We start from the raw sequence: 20,803 nt of genomic DNA on the forward strand, positions 1-20,803 counted from the left end.
AGGAAAGGAGAAGAGGATACAGTAGAAGGGATAAACAGAATGGGAATATGCCACAGGAGAGAGAAAGAGACGCAAAACGGAGAAAAAAGGAGGAAAGAATTAAGACCATAAAAGAAAGTCAGAATGAAAGAAAGCAAACCAATGGAAGGGGAAAAAAGACAAAAGAAAAGAATGAACAATGGAAACAATAGGTAGAAGACAGAAAGAACGAACATGTCAATGAACAAAGAAAGAACAAATAAGCAAACAAAGGAAATAACAAAAGACAAGAAAGAAAGAAAGAAAGAAAGAAAGAAAGAAAGAAAGAAAGAAAGAAAGAAAGAAAGAAAGAAAGAAAGAAAGAAAGAAAGAAAGAAAGAAAATGCAGATAACCAAAGTGACGTGAGGGTCGAACAAGTGAAACAGCGTGAAAAAGAGAAAAGAGGAGAGTCAGTGAGGAAAGTGAGAAAAAAAAAACAGTATTAGAGCAACAGTGAGCAACACACACACACACACACACACACACACACAATCATGAGTGAGCAGAGCTGAGAAGAGGGAGTGGCCTCATAAGCTCCCCCCCTTCTGTGCTCAAAAAATATGACCTAGTTTAGAGAATGGATAACTGAACAAACTTTACACACTCAAGACATTCATGCACTAGTGTGTGTATTCATGCACGTCAAATGTAAACATAATCAATTTTTATCATTGTTTTCAATTAAATGTAGGCTATATATGAATTATTATTATACTCTCAAAGTTTGGAATCATTAAAAATGTTTTATGAAAGATGCTCACCATGGCAGCATTTATTTGATCAAAATGCTAATATTATTAATCTAAAATTACTTTTCTATTTGAATACATTTTAAAAATGTAATTTATACCAGCCATGATCTTTCAGAAATCATTCTAATCTGCTGATTTTGACATTTAGATTGATTTATTACTTATTAATATTATATTATGATGATAATTATTAAAGGAGAACTCCGGTCAATTTTAACATTGAGCTCATTTTCTTGTACATTTGGAGTGCTGTCAGTACAGAGAACAACGACAAAAATCGGTGTTGCCTACACCGAGTTATCCTCTTTTTAAAATTTGCACCCTGTTGACTTCAATGGGGCAATATTTAAACCTGCTTTTAGGCTCTTAACATCCTTGATGTGTCATTACAAGTGCACAGGTCATGTGAGTGATTCCTTCGGAGTGAACGCGGGTGAATCTGACTGCAGTAGATGTGAAAGATATGAATAAAAATGATGTTTATTCAGCCAGCGCACATACCTGTATTTACATCCTGTTTTCGGTCGAAGTCCATAGTAATCGATTGTCGAGTTCACGCGCATAGGTTTAGTACCTATGATCACGCACGTGAACTCGACAATCGACTACTGTGGACTTCGACCGAAAACAGGATGTAAATACAGGTATGTGCGCTGGCTGAATAAACATCATTTTTATTCATATCTTTCACATCTACTGCAGTCAGATTCACCCGCGTTCACTCCGAAGGAATCACTCACATGACCTGTGCACTAGTAATGACACATCAAGGATGTTAAGAGGGGGGGCTATGTCGACTTTGGCTATCTTTGTTGCATTATATGCCACCGGTGACGGTTCAAAAATGTGAAAGAACAAAAAATTGTGTTTGCATGCATGTAACTCCAGTAAAGATCTCTTAACATACTTTTCTTTCGGTCTCTAAATTTTTAAGGCCCATTTGCAGAGTTATGGGGATTTCAATGTTGCTCCATGAGTAAATTGTACACATTTTCAGTGGTCAAAATCCAAACGTGGGTCACTTGGCATACAGTTGATACTTTTTTTCCTTCACAGAGGAATATCGAAAGGACACATAATGTTGAAACCAGAAACGCATCTCGTTTTTTGTTTTGTTTTCTATCAACACAATTGCATAGAAAATACCTGTCTTGAGTGCCACAAATAGTCTTTTTCCAAAGTTTGTGTGGCCGTGACTCTAAAAGTATTAAAGATCTCTCAACAGCCTTCTAGATTCTCATTCTTAGTCAACTTTTCTTTTGTAATCTTCATTTTTAAGGCCCTATATGGTTTGGTCCCATAGATATGGGGATCCAAATTGTTGAATTTGATCCATTTTAAATGGTCCAAAAACAAACGTGGGTCACTTTTTCGTTATAGTTTATAGTTATATTGTGTTTAAAGAAGAAAGTCTGAAGAACAAATAATACTGAAACTAGAAATGTATCTTGTTTCCCTCTATTAAAACAACTGCATATACAACGGGTACCTCTGGTTGAGTTGACATGAAATGTCCCATACATTAATAATTCATATTATTTCAATTTATAAAACATGGAGCTAATTAGATCAAACTGGTTAATCAAACCTTAAATTGAATTAAAGTCAATTTGGCCATTTCATGTCTTACCATCTCAGATCTTACTAGTTCACAAACTAATAATAACCGTTCAGAGATCTGGATCCAAAACCTGTAAAAGAATAAACTCTAAATCCCATTCAAAACAAACCAGGCAGTGTTTCTCCGGGCAGCTGGCCTAACAGAGAGGGTGTTGTTAGAGTTTAACCTAACATGACCCAAGATGAAGATCAGCATAATCATGACAGGTCTGGAGAGACCGAGCTGGTTACGTCCTCGTGTGCATCGTTTATATAGATCCAACTGTGCACTTATTAGGGGACAGACATGTAGAAATAATGTAAACATTGCTCATTAGTCATTTAGTAGATGTTTTATGCACATGCACAATATCACACATATAGACATTATGTTATGAAGTGCGGATAGACTATAATAAAAATATAATGCACACACAGACTGTATATGATGACAAATATAAGTGCCATTAAAAACACTGGAATGTTTACATAGTTAATGAAGGGCATTTACTGTATGTTGTGAAGGGTATATGAAGCACACACAGATTCTGTATATTTGGATTCGGCGTGTAGATTGTGATATAACAAGTTGATTTCATTTGGAGAGCGATTTTCAACATCGTCAGCTTCTGTAAACATGAACCACGTGTAAATGCGTAGACTGATAAATGAAGCATGTATAAACGGTGTAATGAAGCACATATAGATTTTATGATATATGAAGATCATAGACTACGTGATATATGAAGCACAAATAGATCATTTAATATATGAAGCACATATAGATTGTTTAATATATGAAGAAAATATGAGATAATTTAGTGTATGAAGCACATACATATTATTTCATATATGAAGCACATATAGATTGTTTAATATATGAAGCACATAGATTGTTTAATATATGAAGAACATAAGAGATTGTTTAATATATGAAGCACATATAGATTGTTTAATATATGAAGAACATAAGAGATTGTTTAATATATGAAGCACATACAGATCATTTAATGTATGAAGCAGATACAGATTATTTCATAGATGAAGCGCGTTTAATAAATGAAGCTTGTATAGACTATATACACGATATATGAAGCACATATAGATTGTTTAATATGTGAGGCGCATATAAATGGTTGAATATACAAAGTGCATCTGGACTTTGTGATACAGTATATAAGGCTCATATAAACTATACGTGACATATGAAGCTGATATATATTGTTTAATAAATGAAGCGCACATAGACTGTGATATATGAAGCTCATATGCGATACGAGGCGCATATAGATTGTTCATTATTTGAAGCTCAAGTCACATTTATTTATATAGCGCTTTACACAATACATATTGTTTCAGAGCAGTTTCACAATAACAGGAAAATGATTCAATGATGCAAACAGAGCTTATACAGACTATATAGCCTATATATATATATGATATGAAGCGCCTATTGATCGCTTAATATATAAAGATTAATTGTGCAACACATGAACGCCAAACAGACTGTGCACAACACATCAAGTGCATATATGCCATATGAAGTGCATATAGAGAGATATGTGATATATGACGCAGCGGTGCGGCAATGACTCTCCGATCCTCCAAACGCTTCCTCGACATTCATACGCGATATACTCGTCAAATCGAGAGCGGAAAGTCGGTTTAGTGACAAAACTAAAGTAAAGCATTATAGCGCAACATGATAACAACAGTCGAATGTTTTATATCGATTCGGGCCGCTGTTGTGTTTTTGTCCTCCTCCCTCTCTAGCCCGCGTGATACTGCATTATAATAAAAACAAACACCCGCACCAGCAGCGCGAGTATCACATATTCAGACAGTGTCTTATTTGTTGGTCCTCACGTACCATCAGCTCCAGGGTTTTGTCCTCCATGTCCGGATCCATATTATTATTGTTGTTCTGGTTGAATCCAACCGTGAAAATGGAAACCCGTCCGTGAACCCGAGTGAACAGAGAAACAACATACACCTACAAAACATGGAGAATCAATGGCATTAAAGCAGAATAAGAGTCCTACTCCACAGCTTCGCAAAAGAGCATAAATGTATTCATTAAATATATTATTTTTATTTTACTTTCTATTTAAAAAAATTAAATAAATTATAAATATAATATATGCAATATAAATTGTAAATTTTGTCTGTTTTAATTTTCTGTTTGCTTGTAATATATATATATACACACACACATACATATATATATATGTATAGAGAGAGAGAGATAATATATATATATATATATATATGGGTAGTATAACTGATTACATGCAATCTGGATTTCGTAATCAGATTCCAAAAATGAAGTAACCTACTTGTAATTAGATTGTTACATTTTAAAATACTTGTGATCAGACCATAGCTACTTTTTTTATTAATTACATGTTACTCTCACAATGGCAGTAAATTATTCATAATTCATTGATTCTCCTTATTACTACTTTTTTTTTAATCTTTTCATTTCTCCTTTCTAAAAATCTACTGCTTATCTACATTCAGAAGGTCTTCCAGGTTTGTGGAAATGCACACAGAGACCAGCCACTTTAAAAAACCTGACACCCACAGGTACAGATCACTGGATTTACAGAAATCATTTAGAATTCAAAAGAATCATACAGAATTTGAGAGGCAGCTAAACATTTTCATCTATAAAATCTCAATTTATACTGTGAAAAATATGCATAAAATATTATTTGGAAAAATTATTGTTTCTATTTTTTTTTTCTTAACACTAGAGTAGGATAATATTAGATGTATTATTTATTTAATAAAATTCTTAAAAAAATTTTTTTTTTATCTTTTTTATTTATTCCTAGAAATAAAATAATTTATTTTTTACTTTTTTTTCTCACTTCTCTTCTATGCTATTTTACTAGTGCCAGGCCCATGTATCGGTATTACAGTCGGCCCTCAGCCACCATTAACCCGCACTGGTCAGCTGCCAGTAGTCATTGTATTTCTTTGCTGATGAAATAACAATAATAAGAAAAGTCTTTGCAATATAGTGTTCTTATAGTTCGGGACAGAAAAATAATTCAAATTTTTCCATCAATCATAAAACATAATAATCTAGAAGCACAAGTGAGATTTCAGAGAATAAGTGCATATACAGAGAGCACTCTTAAGTAAAACAGGACACACAGAGAAGTTTCAGCATTTTCAAATTTATTTTGTTTCTCCCCCATTCCTTACATAAACCCATGTAAAAAATACCACACTGTCATAAAATACAGCAGCAGCAATTGCCAATAAAAAAAACTCAAAAGAAGAGAACTAGTGGTGGATTTAGGGTGGAAAAAGATGGGGGGGGGAGAACAGAAAACAGAGGATAAAAAGAAAAAGAAACATTTCAAAATGAGTCCAAACAGTCTGAAAGATATTTTTACGAATTTAATTCAAACGGGAAGAGAATAAACAAAATGAGTCCTGTCCAATCAGAATGCTCTAAGGCGGGGCTTCATGAATTATTCATGATGGCTCTGTCGTTCACTTGATTGACAGACGACACACTTCTCTTCTGAAACTGTCTGTTTTTTGTTTTTTTTAGTATTGAGCGCACAGGTTCTCGGTAAGAAAGAGACACGTTTCTTTCTATAATTCCTCAAATCTGCACTTATTTCTCTCTAACTTGGTCTCAACTACCTAGTAGTCATCCAAGTCAAAAATCTCATCTTCTTCTCCCTGGTAATCCAACCCCTGGAAATCCACTCGGTACCGCAAAATACCTGAGAGAGCAACACATTTTGTTACAAAAACAACAACAAGAAGAATATGATTCTATATCATCACCAAAAAGCAGAAACAAATGAGATAAATGCAGATTTAGTGTCACCTCCGATTCCTCCGAATCCCTTGACGAACTGCGACCCCTCCTGACTTTTATCAGTCACGATCTCCAGAGTGGCTCCAAACTTCTTATAGCTATTGGCGAACCACTCCAGCAGCGGCATGACCTCGATGAGCTCGTGTTCCTGACCCGTCTGAACCACACACACACACACACACACAAATCAAACAAATGATCAGTGCCACAGGAAATATTATACATGTCCATCCACTGTTAGAAATGACTAGGGCTGTCAACTGTGTAACAGTGTTAGGGTGGTTAATCACGACCTTTGACACACACACACACACACACACACACACACACACACACACACACACACACACACACACACACACACACACACACACACACACACACACACACACACACACACACACACACCTCTTTGTCTATGAAGTGGGACTTGTCCTTCTCTTGTTCAGGGGTCAAATAAATGACTTTCTCATCTGAAACACACAACAGTGAGGAGACATTACAGAAAACACTTCCGCTTGACACACTCTGTTGAAGCAACAACCTGCAGTAAAAACAAACACTGAAAGAAAGTTTAAAACTCGTGTTTACACAGAACACACTTCAACACAGAGTTATCCGGGACAGTGAATATTGTGCTTTACAATAAGGTCCGATTAGGTAACATAAATGCATTAACTAACAACGAACAACACATTTGTTACAGTATTTATTTATATTTGTCAACATAATACACAATATACTTGCTCATTGTTAGTTTGTGTCTATTAAATAATATTAACGGAATCATTCTAATAATGTATTAGTAAATATTGAAATTAACATTAACTAAGATTAATTAATACTTTAGAAGTATTTTTCATTATTAGTTCATGATAAATTGTATAGTTAACTAATATTAACAAATACACACACAAAAAAAAAACTGCCATTATGGTAAAAAAAAAAAAAAAAAATTTGAATATCAACAATTTCACATTTTAATTTAGTTACCTTTATGCATTAAAGTAAGTAAAACTGAAATAAAGTTAATAAAATCTATATAGTCATTAAAAAAACAATTATTAAAAATAAATAAAAATATTTAAAATAATATAGTAATATAGTCACATATAACTGCTACATCATCATTGGAAGACTGGACTGACCAATCAGATAACAGGAACGAATGCGTCTAATTCCTGAAGTGATGTAATTCAAGCTTATTTGAACTGCTCTACAAGTGCTGACCGACAGGACCATGAAAGGATCTTGAATCTGAGACTATGTGTTTGTAATAAACGTGTGTGTAAGATTCTGGACCAATCCCACGTGTGTGTTCACGTACCGTTCTCCGAGTCGGTGACCTCTGCCCCATGCAATCTCAGGACGTATCTCATAGTCTCCAAATTTTCATAGACAATGAGAATTTCAACGGCTCCCATTTCTAGCGCCTTCAGTGTGTCCTCCACGCCAAAACAATACTTCCCTGTGTCCTGACTGATCTCGTCGAAGTATCGCCCTGAGACAGACAGACAATGCTTTCAGTAACAAACTTGTGAAACATTTCCTTTAGTTTTTCATAAGGTTCATCCTACATTGTCTTTTAAAATGTCTAAAGAAAACGGGTCGAAGAGAAATGAGAAGATCTGGTGTACATCATATGAAGAACCAGGGTTATTATGAACTAAAACTAGTAAAAAAAGATTGTTAATACAAAAAAATAAACAAATTTGATGAAAACCATAATACTTAATATTAGATGGAAAAACTAGAAGAAAAAATAAATAAATAAAAAATAAATAATCTTGCATCTTAATTTGTTTTTAAATAAACAGGCACGCATTCAATTACAGGTTAAAAATACTGAAGAAACGCTTTATTCAAAATTTTATAACGTATAATTGGAATTGGCTTATGTACTAATACATCAATACATACGAATTAGGGGTCGATCAATATTGGTTTTTGCTGATACGATGATATTATGTTTAAAGAAAGGCAATGAAAAGATGATTGTGCTGAAACTAGTAAAATCTGTATAATGAATGCGTTATGAATAATGTTCTTAGCCTTTCCTTCCTGTGACGGGCAGCCCAGAAAGAAGCTAGTTTACATTGAATTAATCGCCAACTCGTTTATTGTGTAACAAAACATGCCAATGATAACCAGAAGCATAATGCAGAACTGAACGCCTGAAATACCCCAGGACTCTTATTTTGAAATGACACGCTTTATATAAAATATATATATATATATATATATATATATATATATATATAACATAATTGTCGCCTTTTGAAGTTTAATATTCACATTATGCCGTATCGCCTTTTGAAAGGATCATTTAGACTTTTATTATTCCATTTAAAACATTTAAGGCTTTTTAATGGCTTTGAATTTGATCAAACTAAATGTAAAACCTTTTAAAGACCCACGGATGTTTGCACACGCAAAACTACTGTTGCTTGGATTTCAGAATGACTTCTGGATGCAGAACGAGACTGAGGTCTTGTTACAGACTTTACTCATTTGTGAGAATCGATATTTACCTATCAACTTTTTCTCCTGTATGAATTTGACGTTGGACAGGACTTCAGCGGAGAGCTCAATGGCCTGATTGAAGCCGTTTTCTCCTCCGTAAGAGATGTCGACCAGCTTCAACACTTTCGCTTGCAACCTCTGCAACCAATCATAGACAACCAACTGACATTAGAGAGACAGCCAATCACAAAAAAACCTGCCATTTGTTCAGATCCAGGGATAAACGATGTACAAAACAGCATATTTTTCTGCAATATAATGCAATTTCGATTCACACACTATGTTTTAAGTATGCCGTACACAGTGTTCTGAATTCTATTTGAAAATAAAGCCATTAAAGAGTTTCTACAAGGACTTTTATTCAACAAATCAGAGTCAATAACCAGAGGCAACCAACACACTTTCTCCTTACCGGGTCGAACATGTCCGATTGGCTGAGCTCTGTTTTAAAGTCAGCGGATCCGGCCAGAACCATTCCGGCCACGTTGACTTTATCGTTGGACACGAAGAGCTGCACGGCCGTCTCTGCCACTTTCCTCACGTAATTGTGTCTCTTCTCCATCCTTAACCGAGCGAAACGCAGCGCGGACTGACCTCCTCTTCCTGACACACAGTGGAATATACATGTTTATATGTGCCCCATTTAAAGGGTTAGCTCACCCGAGAATGAAAACGCTGTCATTAGTTACTCACCCTCATGTTTTCCCAAACCTGTAAGTCTTTCGTTCATCTTCAGAACACAAATGAGACTCAAGAGACACAAGAGACTCTGACCGTTCAAAACTTTCATAAAGAGATTCATGTAAAATAAAATCACATGAATTGAGCAGTTTAATTCAAGTCTTCATTTGGGTTTCAAAGATGAACGAAAGTCTCCCAGGTTTGAAATGAAATAATTTTCATTTTGGGTTGAACTATGAACTATAACCTTGAAGTTGAACAAACTAGTGAAACATTTACATGCGAGAACTGGTCATGTTCATTCTATTATTTAAACATTTCGACATTAAAGAATTTTTTAAGTCAAATTTAAAAGAAATAAAACTAATACCATATTGTCCATATAGGGCAAAATCAAACAACCTCTTAATAAATCATGCATCTCAGATTCTTTTACTCAATTAAACAGGCGCACATTTAAAATACAGAAGAAATATTTTAATATATTCAATATATGCATATGTATTTAAATTGGTTTACTAACATATCAATACATAGGAATAAAAGGCTGATCGATATTGGATTTTGCCGATAAAATAATGTGTTTAAGGAAAGGAAATTAAAAGCTTACTGTGTATTTAAACTAAATAATAAAAGATAAACAAAATGATCTGTTGTGCTGAAAATCTGTATATTAAATGTGTTCATTGTATGAAATAACATTCAAGAGCAGAAGACCAGAGAAACTTGAGTAAAGATGACACTGTTACTGGCTAAAAAAGAAGTTAATAATTATGCATTTATTCTAAAATTAAAAGGGAAATCATTTGAAACAAATAAAATTTGCTTATATGTTTTTAGCTTGTTTTTTTTTTTTTTGTAGGTTGTTGCATTGTAATTGTTGGAGCTTGCATTGCAAGACAAATTTCCGTGTACACGGACAATAAAGTGATATCAATCAATCAATCAATCAATCAATCAATCAATCAAAATGCAAAAAGTAAAATAAATGCAGTCAAATCTTTCCCACTAAATAAACACATAAAAGGCGTTTTTACGGAAACATTTTCTAAAATTAAAATGATTGATAACGCAAATGACTGAGTTTGGAAATGAATCATCTTTATCAATTCGAACACTGCTTTATCTGCTGATGTTTAAATGAGAGACGCAATTAAAATGTCTATGAACTCGTATTCACGGTTCTCGAGACCAGAACGGATCATGAAACAATCTTTAAGAAACTTAATGGCTGAACCCAAAGTGCATATTGGGGAATTTTACATATAATGTGTATATAGAAAACAAAAACTTCAAGGTTAAGTGTCTAGGCCTGATTACCGTGTTTTTTAGGAAGGTCCACAGTAAACTTGTGCAGCACGTCTCTGGTGTTTCCCTGTAGAGTGCCGAACAGAGCTCCACTACCATCGATGACTATGAAGCCGAACTTACTGTCATCCGACAATAACGCCGTCAGAGCCTAGAGAAAGACACACAATGAATACAATGAGCTTTATGATTCAGATTGTTTTTTTTAGTGCCATGTCAGCATTCAAAGCTATTTTCATGGCAAAAACTAAATTACAAAAATACAAATATCATATAAATACAAAAACGGAGTAGTTCGGAGATCGACTACTTTTGACTGACAAAATTCCAGCCACCGGAAACACTAACTGATAAAGTGAGTCGTACAAAACCTTTCTTTTTAGTAAACTCTGTGTACACAAACAATGTTCTCAGTGCTGGAGTTCATGTGTAGAGCCTAGGGGTGTCCATGGTTAACCACAAGAAGTAGTCATGACCAGGGGCCGTATTCACAAAGCATTTTATCTTACCACTAGGAGTACTCCTAAATCGCACTAAAAGATTTTAGCTAGAAGTTTTCTCTTAAAAGTTATTCACAACGCCTTTCAGACCTACTCTTAATAAAGAAAAATTACAACTCCTAAACTAAGAGTGAGTCTTCGTTGCTATGGATGACGTCATTACTCATGCACGAGCTTGACTGAAGTGACCACCTTGATTGGCTGATGATTGTAACGCGGGAATGATTCCAAACCCCTCCCCTACGATGATGAGTGACAGGTGACAGGTCTGAGAATGCGTGCGCTACACAAGTAGTGCGAAGGACGGAAGATGATGAATAACTGAATAAATAGCCTAAATGAATAAAGAGTAAGGCAAAACAAATAGCCTAGCAGCCTAATGAAACATATGGATTTATGCAATATCTTTGCAACATTATTGAATTAATCTGTCACTATATGCCTCTGCCTACGTTTGCAAAGAGAAGAACATTTTAATTTGATTCACAATCAAACGTTACAATTAGTTTACATGCAATGAATGAGTAGCCTAGTTTTGGTTGTTGTTGGTGGCGTTATTGCATTTATGCCTACAATGCAAAATTGTTCCCTTGCGATTGGAAGCTCCTGTAGCCGCCGCGCACGCATTTCAAAACATCGCAACGTGAAATGCCACAAAAAGCGGTTTGTGAATAGGTCTCAGTGAGTTAGGAGTCCTCTCGACTTCTTTTAAGCTGTCCCAGGCTTAGGTGCTACTTTTAGGGCTAAAATGCTTCGTGAATTACTCTTAGTCAAAAAAATTAGGAGTCCTAAAGTTACGAGTGACACGCCCATTATTTTTAGGAGTTGCTCCTAAATTCGCCAGTTAGGAGCTACTTTTAGCCTTAAAATTCTTTGTGAATACGGCCCCAGATTTCTAATATGAAGCGGGCAAAGAAAAGCACAGCGTGGGAGCAATGCAGTGCTTAGATATACTTCAAGTACGACCTCGTTGTTGTACCATCTCAACAGCCAACACCCGGGCATCATTAGAGAGGCGGCCGCGGAGCCTGCGAGTACCTTTGCCCAGCCTACCATTCCCCACGATGCTAGTGCAAAACATGTGCAGTGGTGCTAAAGCCGAATCCATAACACAGGGGATTTGCAGAATGATTGAAAAGGACATGATGCCAATTAGAATGGTGGAGGGCGAAGGCTTTAAAGAACTGATGAATATTGTTCAACCCCGCTACAGCATTCCCTCGCGTTCGGCAATCACACGCCGCATTGCAAAGACAGCGCAGCCACGGCGATGGCACTCATACTTGGCGAAAAACTACTTTTCATCAAAAGTCAAAAACTTTCTTAGCGACAGTCCCATTGGCCTAGAAATGAGCCCCGTGGACTGGTGGAAACTAAACGCCAGTCGATTTCCCAGATTGGCCAACCTTGCTAAACAGTATTTGTGCATACCTGGTGGCATCCACTTTTTTTATCTGTGCTAGACTATGGTGATATATTATATATGCATTCATCTGCTCAATGCCTTCATATGATTGACGCAGCCTATCATGCATCGCTGAGATTTATTACTAATTGTAAAGCTCGCAGCCATCACTGTGAGCTGTACTCTCGTGTAGGGTGGTCTGCTCTGGCCACACGGAGGCTTTGTCATTGGTACACATTTATATATAAAGCTATTCTTGGTGTGCTTCCATCCTATTTATGTTCACTTCTTATGAAAAAAAAGTGCTGGTCATTACTCTCTCCATTCTCAGGCTGTTGTCTTGCTTTCTGTCCCAAATGTCAGTACTGAGCTGGGTAACAAGGCCTTTGTTTATTCTGCTCCCTTTACATGGAATTTGCTGCAGAACAACTTAAAACTTAGTAAATTGATCCCTTTGAGTGCTTTTAAGTTAAGAATGAGATGTTTTGAGTTGGACTCCCTCACATGTCAATGTTTTTAATTGAGATTTCATTGTAAGTGCATAATTGGCTTTCAAACTGTTTCTATTAATTTATTTGTCTTTATTTTCATGTTTTTCGTGTGTCTTTGTACGTATGTAATGATGTGATGTAATTCAGCTGCCTATCTTGGCCAGGTCTCCCTTGCAAAAGAGATTTTTAATCTCAATGGGCTTCTCCTGGTTAAATAAAGGATAAATAAAAAATAAAAATACCTGGCACATCTGTACCTTCAGAGAGGGTGTTTTTCGGCAGCTGGACTTACAGTATAGACTGCGCACCAGTCTCACTCCTGATCACGTTGACATGCTAATATTTCTTAATAAAAACTAAGCAATTCGAATACAAGGATTTCTGTAGAGCAGCCTGATTTAATTTGGTGCCTAATTTGGGTCATTTATTCCCTGAAAATGCAGACGAGCATATTTGGTCATTTTATTTTTTGGGATTTTTATTTTAAAAAAGAAAAATGTGGGTCTATGCTCTTGTGTTTGAATTATTTCAATCAATTTTGTATTTAATTTGCCCTTTGTTGCAGTGTAAGCTATAGGCACAAAACTCACCTTGTTACTGTTAAAAATGGGTGTAGATAAATGTTGCTGTTGTTGTACGCATTTATTTGCACAAAGTTTCTAAAAAAAAGTGTGCTATAATATGACTGCATTAAATTCTAGGGCCTTGTTCACAGGCCGCGAACACAAAAGTCAGTGACCTACTTTAACTGCTCTGTCCTTACCACTGCGTTTTATTTCTAGAAATTAATTTCGTTTCAAATGTGGTCCAACCAGTTATTAAAGGTGTTAAAAATGACCTACCCCTTTCTCGTGTCTGTATCTCTGTATGTGTCTGTATCACACTATGGTTAACCGAGTATTAACCGCTAAGGGCCTCGATTTTGATGCTATCATAGAAGTGCCCCAATCAAAAGGCATTTTGACCGAAAACGAAAACACGGTCAATCTTAAAAGTGGCGTTTCCATTCTAATTATGCTTTTACGCGAAAGTTTGACTCGGGTAGATTAACAAAAAGACCCTAGGTTCAATTTTGGCAAGAGTTACCCTTTAAGTCCAGGACAATCTAATAAAATATGTTTAACAGAGAGCGGAATCTTACAAAACATGCATAAAGTCGGGTCTTCTGAGCTTTGTGAAACTCTTCATTTGGATTGGGATTTTACCTCCGTGTGGAACTTGTTGTCACAGAGGTACAGGGAGGTGTTGATGGGTTTGAACGGCTCAAAGTCGATGTTCACTTTCTTCTCTTTGCCTTCATCCGTCACTATGGTGCCGCAGTAAACCACCAGACCATTATGGGGCACTGCAGGAGACAAGAGACGCCAAACACACCGAAACCATCAATACCGGATCAAGATGTCATGCGTGTTATGTTGTCTTGACATTGGCTGGACAAAATTTGAGCAAAAGTGACATGCAATGGTATTCGCAACCCATTTTATTTCTGTACTGACACACATTTCTGGGTGCACCAGAATTTTCAATGAGATAAACATGAATTGATCGTATTTTCATACTAGTCTTGGAAATTGATTTTTTTTTTCCAAAACACTGAACCGCAAATAAAGTTTTTATTTGGCTGAAAATCAAAAACTAAAAATGTATTTAATAATCAACTCTAAACAAAAACTAAATTGTATATAAACATTTTAATTGTACGTAAGGAAGTTTGGTTACACTTTATTTTAAGGTGTCATTGTTACAGTGTAATTATATATTTAAGTACCAAGAAATATTAAGCAACTACATGTACTTACTATAGGGTGAGGGGTAGGATTAGGATTTGGTTGAGGGTTAGTTGTAATTACGCATAATTTACTTTTAATACTATGGTAAGTAGTACATGTAACATATGTATCAAGGACACTGTAAAATAAAGTGTTACCGGAAGTTTTTATATCAACTTCTTAATTATATAATTATGTTTCTACTCCAATTCGTTTTAAACGGTGGCTGTAATAAACACTTGTTTTAATGACAGATTTATTCAAGCAATTGACTAGTTAAGTAAAAATATATAATGTATATATATATAATGTATATATATATATAATGTATATATATATATATATATATATATATATATTCATTATATATTTTTACTTAACCAGTCTGTGTTGCTGCTAACTAACCATCAAATACTTCAGATCTTAGCCTAGAATCAGAGGAATCTTTAAGGATTTGCTAAATTTGTCTCAGACGGCCACATCGTGGATAAAATCATAGTGTGCACCCGGCTATTTTTTGCTTTGGAATGACATGCACAGATGAATTGTGCACAATAAGATCATGAACGTGCATTCTAAAAATAATTTTTAGCATAAAGGGTCAAGTTGACTTTATATCCCATCTTATGATCAAAACAAACCTTTTAACCCTCTTCCAGCTAGCAGAGCCTCTAACAAAACTGCACCAATTTCCCATCATAAATATGTCAAGTATGCACTTAGCACTATTTTTCTTAGAAAGCACAATGTTAGGGTTTCATACACAAATTGAGTCTATCAAACCTGTTCTCATATGTGACCCTGGACCACAAAACTTTGTGGCAATAGCCAACGATACATTGTATGGGTCAAAATTATCCATTTTTCTTTTATGCCAAAAATCATTAGGATATTAAGTAAAGATCATGTCCCATGAAGATATTTAGTAAATTTCCTACCGTAAATATATAAAACATGTATTTTTGTGAGTGAATGCAGCACAATCGTGGACTTTAAAGGAGATTTTCTCAATGTTTTGATTTTTTTGCACCCTCAGATTCCAGATTTTCAATAGTTGTATCTCGACCAAATATTGTCCTATCCTAACAAACCACACATCAATGGAAAGCTTATTTATTCAGCTTTCAGATGATGTAAAATCTTTAAAACTGGTTTTGTCATCCAGGGTCACATATGATCAACTCAATAACTCTCTCAGCGATACGCGAGCGGTCAGAACAACACAGGCTTTTGTCTCAAATGTCCTCTTTAAAAATGCAGGTGTTTGACTGTGATTAAAAAGTGTGTGTCTCTCACACACTCACTTACTCACACACAAATGTTCGCTATCTTTGTGAGGACTCTCCATAGACGTAATGGTTTTTATACTGTCCGAACTGTATATTCTCTTCCTTTACACTAAACCTTCCCATCACACAAAACTTTCTGAATTTTTACATTTTCAAAAAAAAACTCATTCTGTATTATTTATTAGCTTGTGTACCCACGGTTGGGGACCTCAATTTATGTACCCACAGTGACACGAGCCCCCATGAGTCTGTGTGCATTCAGGTTTAAGTCCCCACCGGGATAGAGACACATGCACACACACACACACACACACCTTTGTTGTAGAGTTTGAGTCTCTGCTGGACTGAGGTAATGGCCCCCAACACTGACAGTCGGTTCACTCGACTCTTGATGTTCGACGCCGTCCCGAACTCATCCGCCAACATCTTGGACACCCTGGAGATCTGATCTTTAGGAGGAATGATGAGCGAGATCATGCTGGTCCCATTACTGAGAGAGAAACACAAACGGCCATGTTATTACAGCTCTACACAACCATCAAACTGACATATCACGGTCAACTCAACTCAATCATTTACAGAGAGAACAGTGTCTTAATTCCAAGATCTAGAGAGCAGTCCAAATGTTTACTCGTGACCTCAGAAGCAGCATTTTAACCCGTTTAACGCCCCTTTTTAAACTACAAATGGTTGTAGTTCATGAACGCTTTGGATTACAGACCTGGAGTCTCTTGTAAAAGACGACACTCAGCAGGATATTGCAGAAGTGAAAGCAGCTTCAAATTGTGAAAGTGTCAAAAAAAAAGTTATAGAAGTTTAATTTAACTGTACAGCAAATGTACTCTGAACAAAACATTTATTTCATACCAAATCTGTATTTCACAAAATAATTTGCTAGAAAATCGAACCAAGTTGTGTTCCAAAGTTTGAAATTGATATCACAAAATGTAAGCCTGCTATGTGGCTTAAACTCGTTTCAATGGTAACACAATGTCCAATTTAAGCTTTTAAATGATGCCTAATTTATGATGATTACTCAAATATGTGATGGGGAAAAAAGGAAATAAATAAGCCCGCCAGCAGGACACAGAGTTACAGGCTATAAGGCAGCATCTTCACTGAAAATGACCCTCATAAGTGGCTGATCTGGATCACTACATAGTCAGCAATACTTAATACGCATTAACGCAAAAGAGACTCTCAATTTAAATATATTTCAGAGCGTCATACTCCACCCTCTGACCTGAGGCCAGTAATAAACTCTTCTTAATTACAAGTGACAGATAGAATTGGATGAATGCTACAGAAATAAGTTATATGAAATAAACCCAGACTGCATTTTAGAATTTTGTCTTGCATTAATCTTAAATGTCTTATACATATATCGTTTTTTGTTATCTGTATGACTTTTGCTATTCACTTTGCTCTCATGAAAACAGTTTGACATTATAAATAACATAACAGCACATATCACACAGAAATATCAGTTTTTAATCATTACGTTTCTGTATTAAGTGTAACATTTTTCAGTTTGTTTGCTATCTTGGATGGATTTTTCCATCACGATGCATTCTGGGATTGCCTTTTTCTATGTGTTATGGATCAGCTTTTGTGAGTCAAAGAGTGTCAGAGAGACACAAAGAGGTCAAAGGCCTCAGTATTGTCAGCTGACAAAAGTGGCATTTCTAGAGTTCTCTTACACACACACACACCGCTGCTAAAACAGAGACTGACTTCAAACATTCAGTTTATACAGTCCGCACTGAGATCTGAGGTGGAATCAGGGTCAAAACACAGAGAGAGCAGAACACATTTCAGTTTATTTACACACACACACACACGTGGCATGAAGGTCAGCGGCACTCACGCATGGAAAACAAAGAGTTTCGGGTTCTGATGTGGGATTCGACATAATTCATTTGTGCATGAGAGCATGAATTACTACCATCCTGCACACACACACACTCAGAATTTACCCTTGAATGAAGGTCTGTATTGTTGTGAAGCTCAACTACCTGTCATAATCATAGCATGAGTGCCAAACGTTCGTGCCGATGACGCATTTACACGCTCTGCAACACATGTAGTGGTTCTGCAAATAGACCAATGTACACAAGCTTCACCCTTGATACAAAGCTCACAGATGTATTACCTCCATCCTCCAATGAAGTGTAGAAAACAAGCATCTCCTTCCTCTCCAACTCCATTTCAAAACCCATGGCTGATCACGAACAATAACAGTCGTGTCCTTGAATAAGTCTCCTATCTGAACTTATAATGAGTGCACTGTTTAATGAGTAATTATGGTTATTAGGAGGTCCTAACTAAACATACGGGTTTGAAACTCACAGATTCAAAACTGAAACGCACACAGATCGTATCAGACGGTCTCATGAGAGCGGCCCGGACCTGTGGCTCGAGGAACTAGTCATTAGCGGTGTCTACTACGGCAGGAATCAACATTACTATTGCTCATACTTAAACGTTAGGGATTAGGAAGAAAACCATGTGTGTGTGTGCGTGCGTACCTACTTAATTATATTTTGGGGACAAATTTGTTCCCAGAAAGGACCAAAACCTGACAAAATCTCCAAAATCCTCCAGTTAGGGACGTCCTCATTTGTAAATCTGGTATAAAAATAAATGTAAAACTGCAGAAGGTTTTGTGTGATGGGAAGGGTTAGTGTAACGGGAGAGAATATACGGTTTGTACAGTATAAAAATCATTATGTCTATGGAATGTCCCCGTTTAGATAGTTAAGTAAACGTGTGTGTGTGTGTGTGTGTGTTGTTCTGCAGCAGCGTTTGTGCTTGTGAAAGTAGTCTCTTATGCTCATTAAGCCTGCATTTGATCAAAAAATGTATAAAAAAAACAAAACAGTAATATTGTGAAATAGTATTACAATTTAAAGTAATTTTCTATTTTAATATACTTTAAAATATCATTTATTGGCGTGACGCAAAGCTGAATTTTCAGCATCATTACGCAAGTATTTAGTGTCACATGATCCTTCAGAAACCACTCTAATATGATGATTTGATATTCAATTATTATAAATGCTGAACAGTTGTGCTGCTTAACGCTTATTTGGAACCGGTGATACTTTTTTCTAGATTCTTTGATGAATTTAAAAAGAACAGCATTTATTCAAAATAGTAATCTTTTCTAACAATATAAATCTTTACTATCATTTTTTAGCAATCTAACACATCCTTGCTGAATAAAAGTATTAATTTCTTTAAAAAAAGAAAGAAAGAACGAACTACTGACCCCAAACTTTTGAACGGTAGTGTATATTGTGTATATACATATATATATATACATACACACACACATACAGTAGTCAACATTTGAAGTGGATCAATAAAGTTTCATCAAAGTTGTCCTAAGACAAGAACGGGTATTGTTCAAAATTCATGAAAGGTTTTGATCCACTTCAAATGTTGACTACTGTATATATGTAGTGGATATATATATATATATATATATGCATTAATTTGGTGGCAGGTAATGAATGATCCCTTGTGGTGGTTTGAATCTACAGCCTTTCAGTTGCCAGTCCAGATGTAAACCACCGAACTAACACACATCAAAAACACTTTAAGACACACAATTATCCAAAACACGTTCAAGCACACACTTCTACACGAACTCTCTCACCCTCTCGCCGCTTCCAGACTCTTGATGAGTTTCTTGATCTTCCAGATCTCAACATTTCTGTCCGCCGCGTTCGGATCATCTGCCATCTTCAGTCCTGCAACAGCGGAAAGAAACTCCCGTTAAAACCGGGACTGACCCGTGTGTGTGTGAGAGTGTGTGAGTGTGCGCGCGCACGCGTGCGTCTGTGTGTCCTGCCCGGATGAGTGCGTCCACACGAGCGCCTGATGATCGGTGATTTCGACACCCTCCAAGGACGCACCAACAAAAACTACAACAAAGTACCATGGTATTACTCTGATTTCCGAGCGTGTACACGGCCGGACGTATTACCCTATTGTTTGAAGTGCATTTGAGTACTATATAAATACGGTAAACGTCGAAGTACACGATCAAAGTACTCAATATCCTCTTTAAACATCCATATAAACCTCTATGTTAGATATCTGATCATTAAAAATACCTGACTCTCTCCCTCCGGTTTCGGTCGGTCGGTCTGTCTGTTCCACACGCGTCACGCCGCCGCCGGTTCCTGCGGATACACGTGGGAGGAGGAGCTTCAGTGGTTCACTTCCTGGTTACCTGCATAGAAACCAATGGGCCCCAAATGATTCTAAATGAGACATACCACTGTTGTTCCTGCAGGGGGCGCTCGGTGGCCCAGAGAGCGAATCCTCCATTGAGCCACATTCAAATATTAGATGCTTTGTGTAAATAGGACGTTAGACGAATTCTTTCATGAGGATAAAAAAAAAAATCCATTCTTGCATTATATCTATATAATATTTAGGTAGAGATAATATCCGGGCCGCTCTAAACCTCGCCCACTTTAGTAATACTTTCCATTCTAGCGTCTTATTCTATTTCTACGGTGGAAACAGCGTTTCTTCGTTTTGATTGGCTAAGAGTTGTGGTGACGAGTCGGGTCCTCCATAAGGACCCCAAGCGATCCCATTGGCTCAAAC

The 20,803-nt window shown here is 36.3% G+C and overlaps 2 protein-coding genes across 6 annotated transcripts in view; both read right to left on the reverse strand.

Annotated features, from left to right (window-relative positions):
• The window catches only part of fbxw11a (F-box and WD repeat domain containing 11a), a 20,863-nt gene extending 16,489 nt beyond the window's left edge, over positions 1-4,374 (reverse strand). For 2 of the 5 annotated variants that reach the window (XM_084430665.1, XM_084430667.1), the window contains exon 1: positions 4,213-4,374. The gene's annotated coding sequence lies outside the window, so the exon portion shown is untranslated. Of the gene's footprint in view, positions 1-4,113 lie in introns of all 5 variants that reach the window. The other 3 variants (XM_084430664.1, XM_084430666.1, XM_084430668.1) reach the window with 3 other exon arrangements.
• Positions 4,375-5,535: 1,161 nt separating this feature from the next.
• On the reverse strand, positions 5,536-20,416 carry etf1a (eukaryotic translation termination factor 1a). Its single transcript, XM_084429385.1, has 11 exons — positions 20,302-20,416; positions 19,842-19,935; positions 16,495-16,670; positions 14,328-14,467; positions 10,739-10,877; positions 9,150-9,340; positions 8,746-8,875; positions 7,542-7,715; positions 6,623-6,687; positions 6,224-6,371; positions 5,536-6,116 (listed from the first exon to the last, which is right to left on the reverse strand). The coding sequence occupies exons 2-11, from the start codon at positions 19,925-19,927 to the stop codon at positions 6,034-6,036; spliced, it is 1,332 nt and encodes a 443-aa protein (XP_084285511.1). The 5' UTR covers positions 19,928-19,935; positions 20,302-20,416; the 3' UTR covers positions 5,536-6,033.
• Between the last annotated feature and the right edge of the window lie 387 nt (positions 20,417-20,803).

Source organism: Rutilus rutilus, assembly GCF_951802725.1.
Source record: "Rutilus rutilus genome assembly, chromosome: 14".
Taxonomy (NCBI): domain Eukaryota; kingdom Metazoa; phylum Chordata; class Actinopteri; order Cypriniformes; family Leuciscidae; genus Rutilus; species Rutilus rutilus.

Bases quoted from the DNA above. Each gene is read 5' to 3' on its own strand.
- etf1a (XM_084429385.1), bottom strand. From the start codon at position 19,927: ATGGCAGATGATCCGAACGCGGCGGACAGAAATGTTGAGATCTGGAAG. The intron at 10,878-14,327 runs GTAAAATCCCAA...GTCTTTCTCTAG, and splicing joins ACAACAAGTTCCACACGGAG to GCTCTGACGGCGTTATTGTC. The intron at 6,117-6,223 runs GTGACACTAAAT...TTGCTCTCTCAG, and splicing joins GGGATTCGGAGGAATCGGAG to GTATTTTGCGGTACCGAGTG.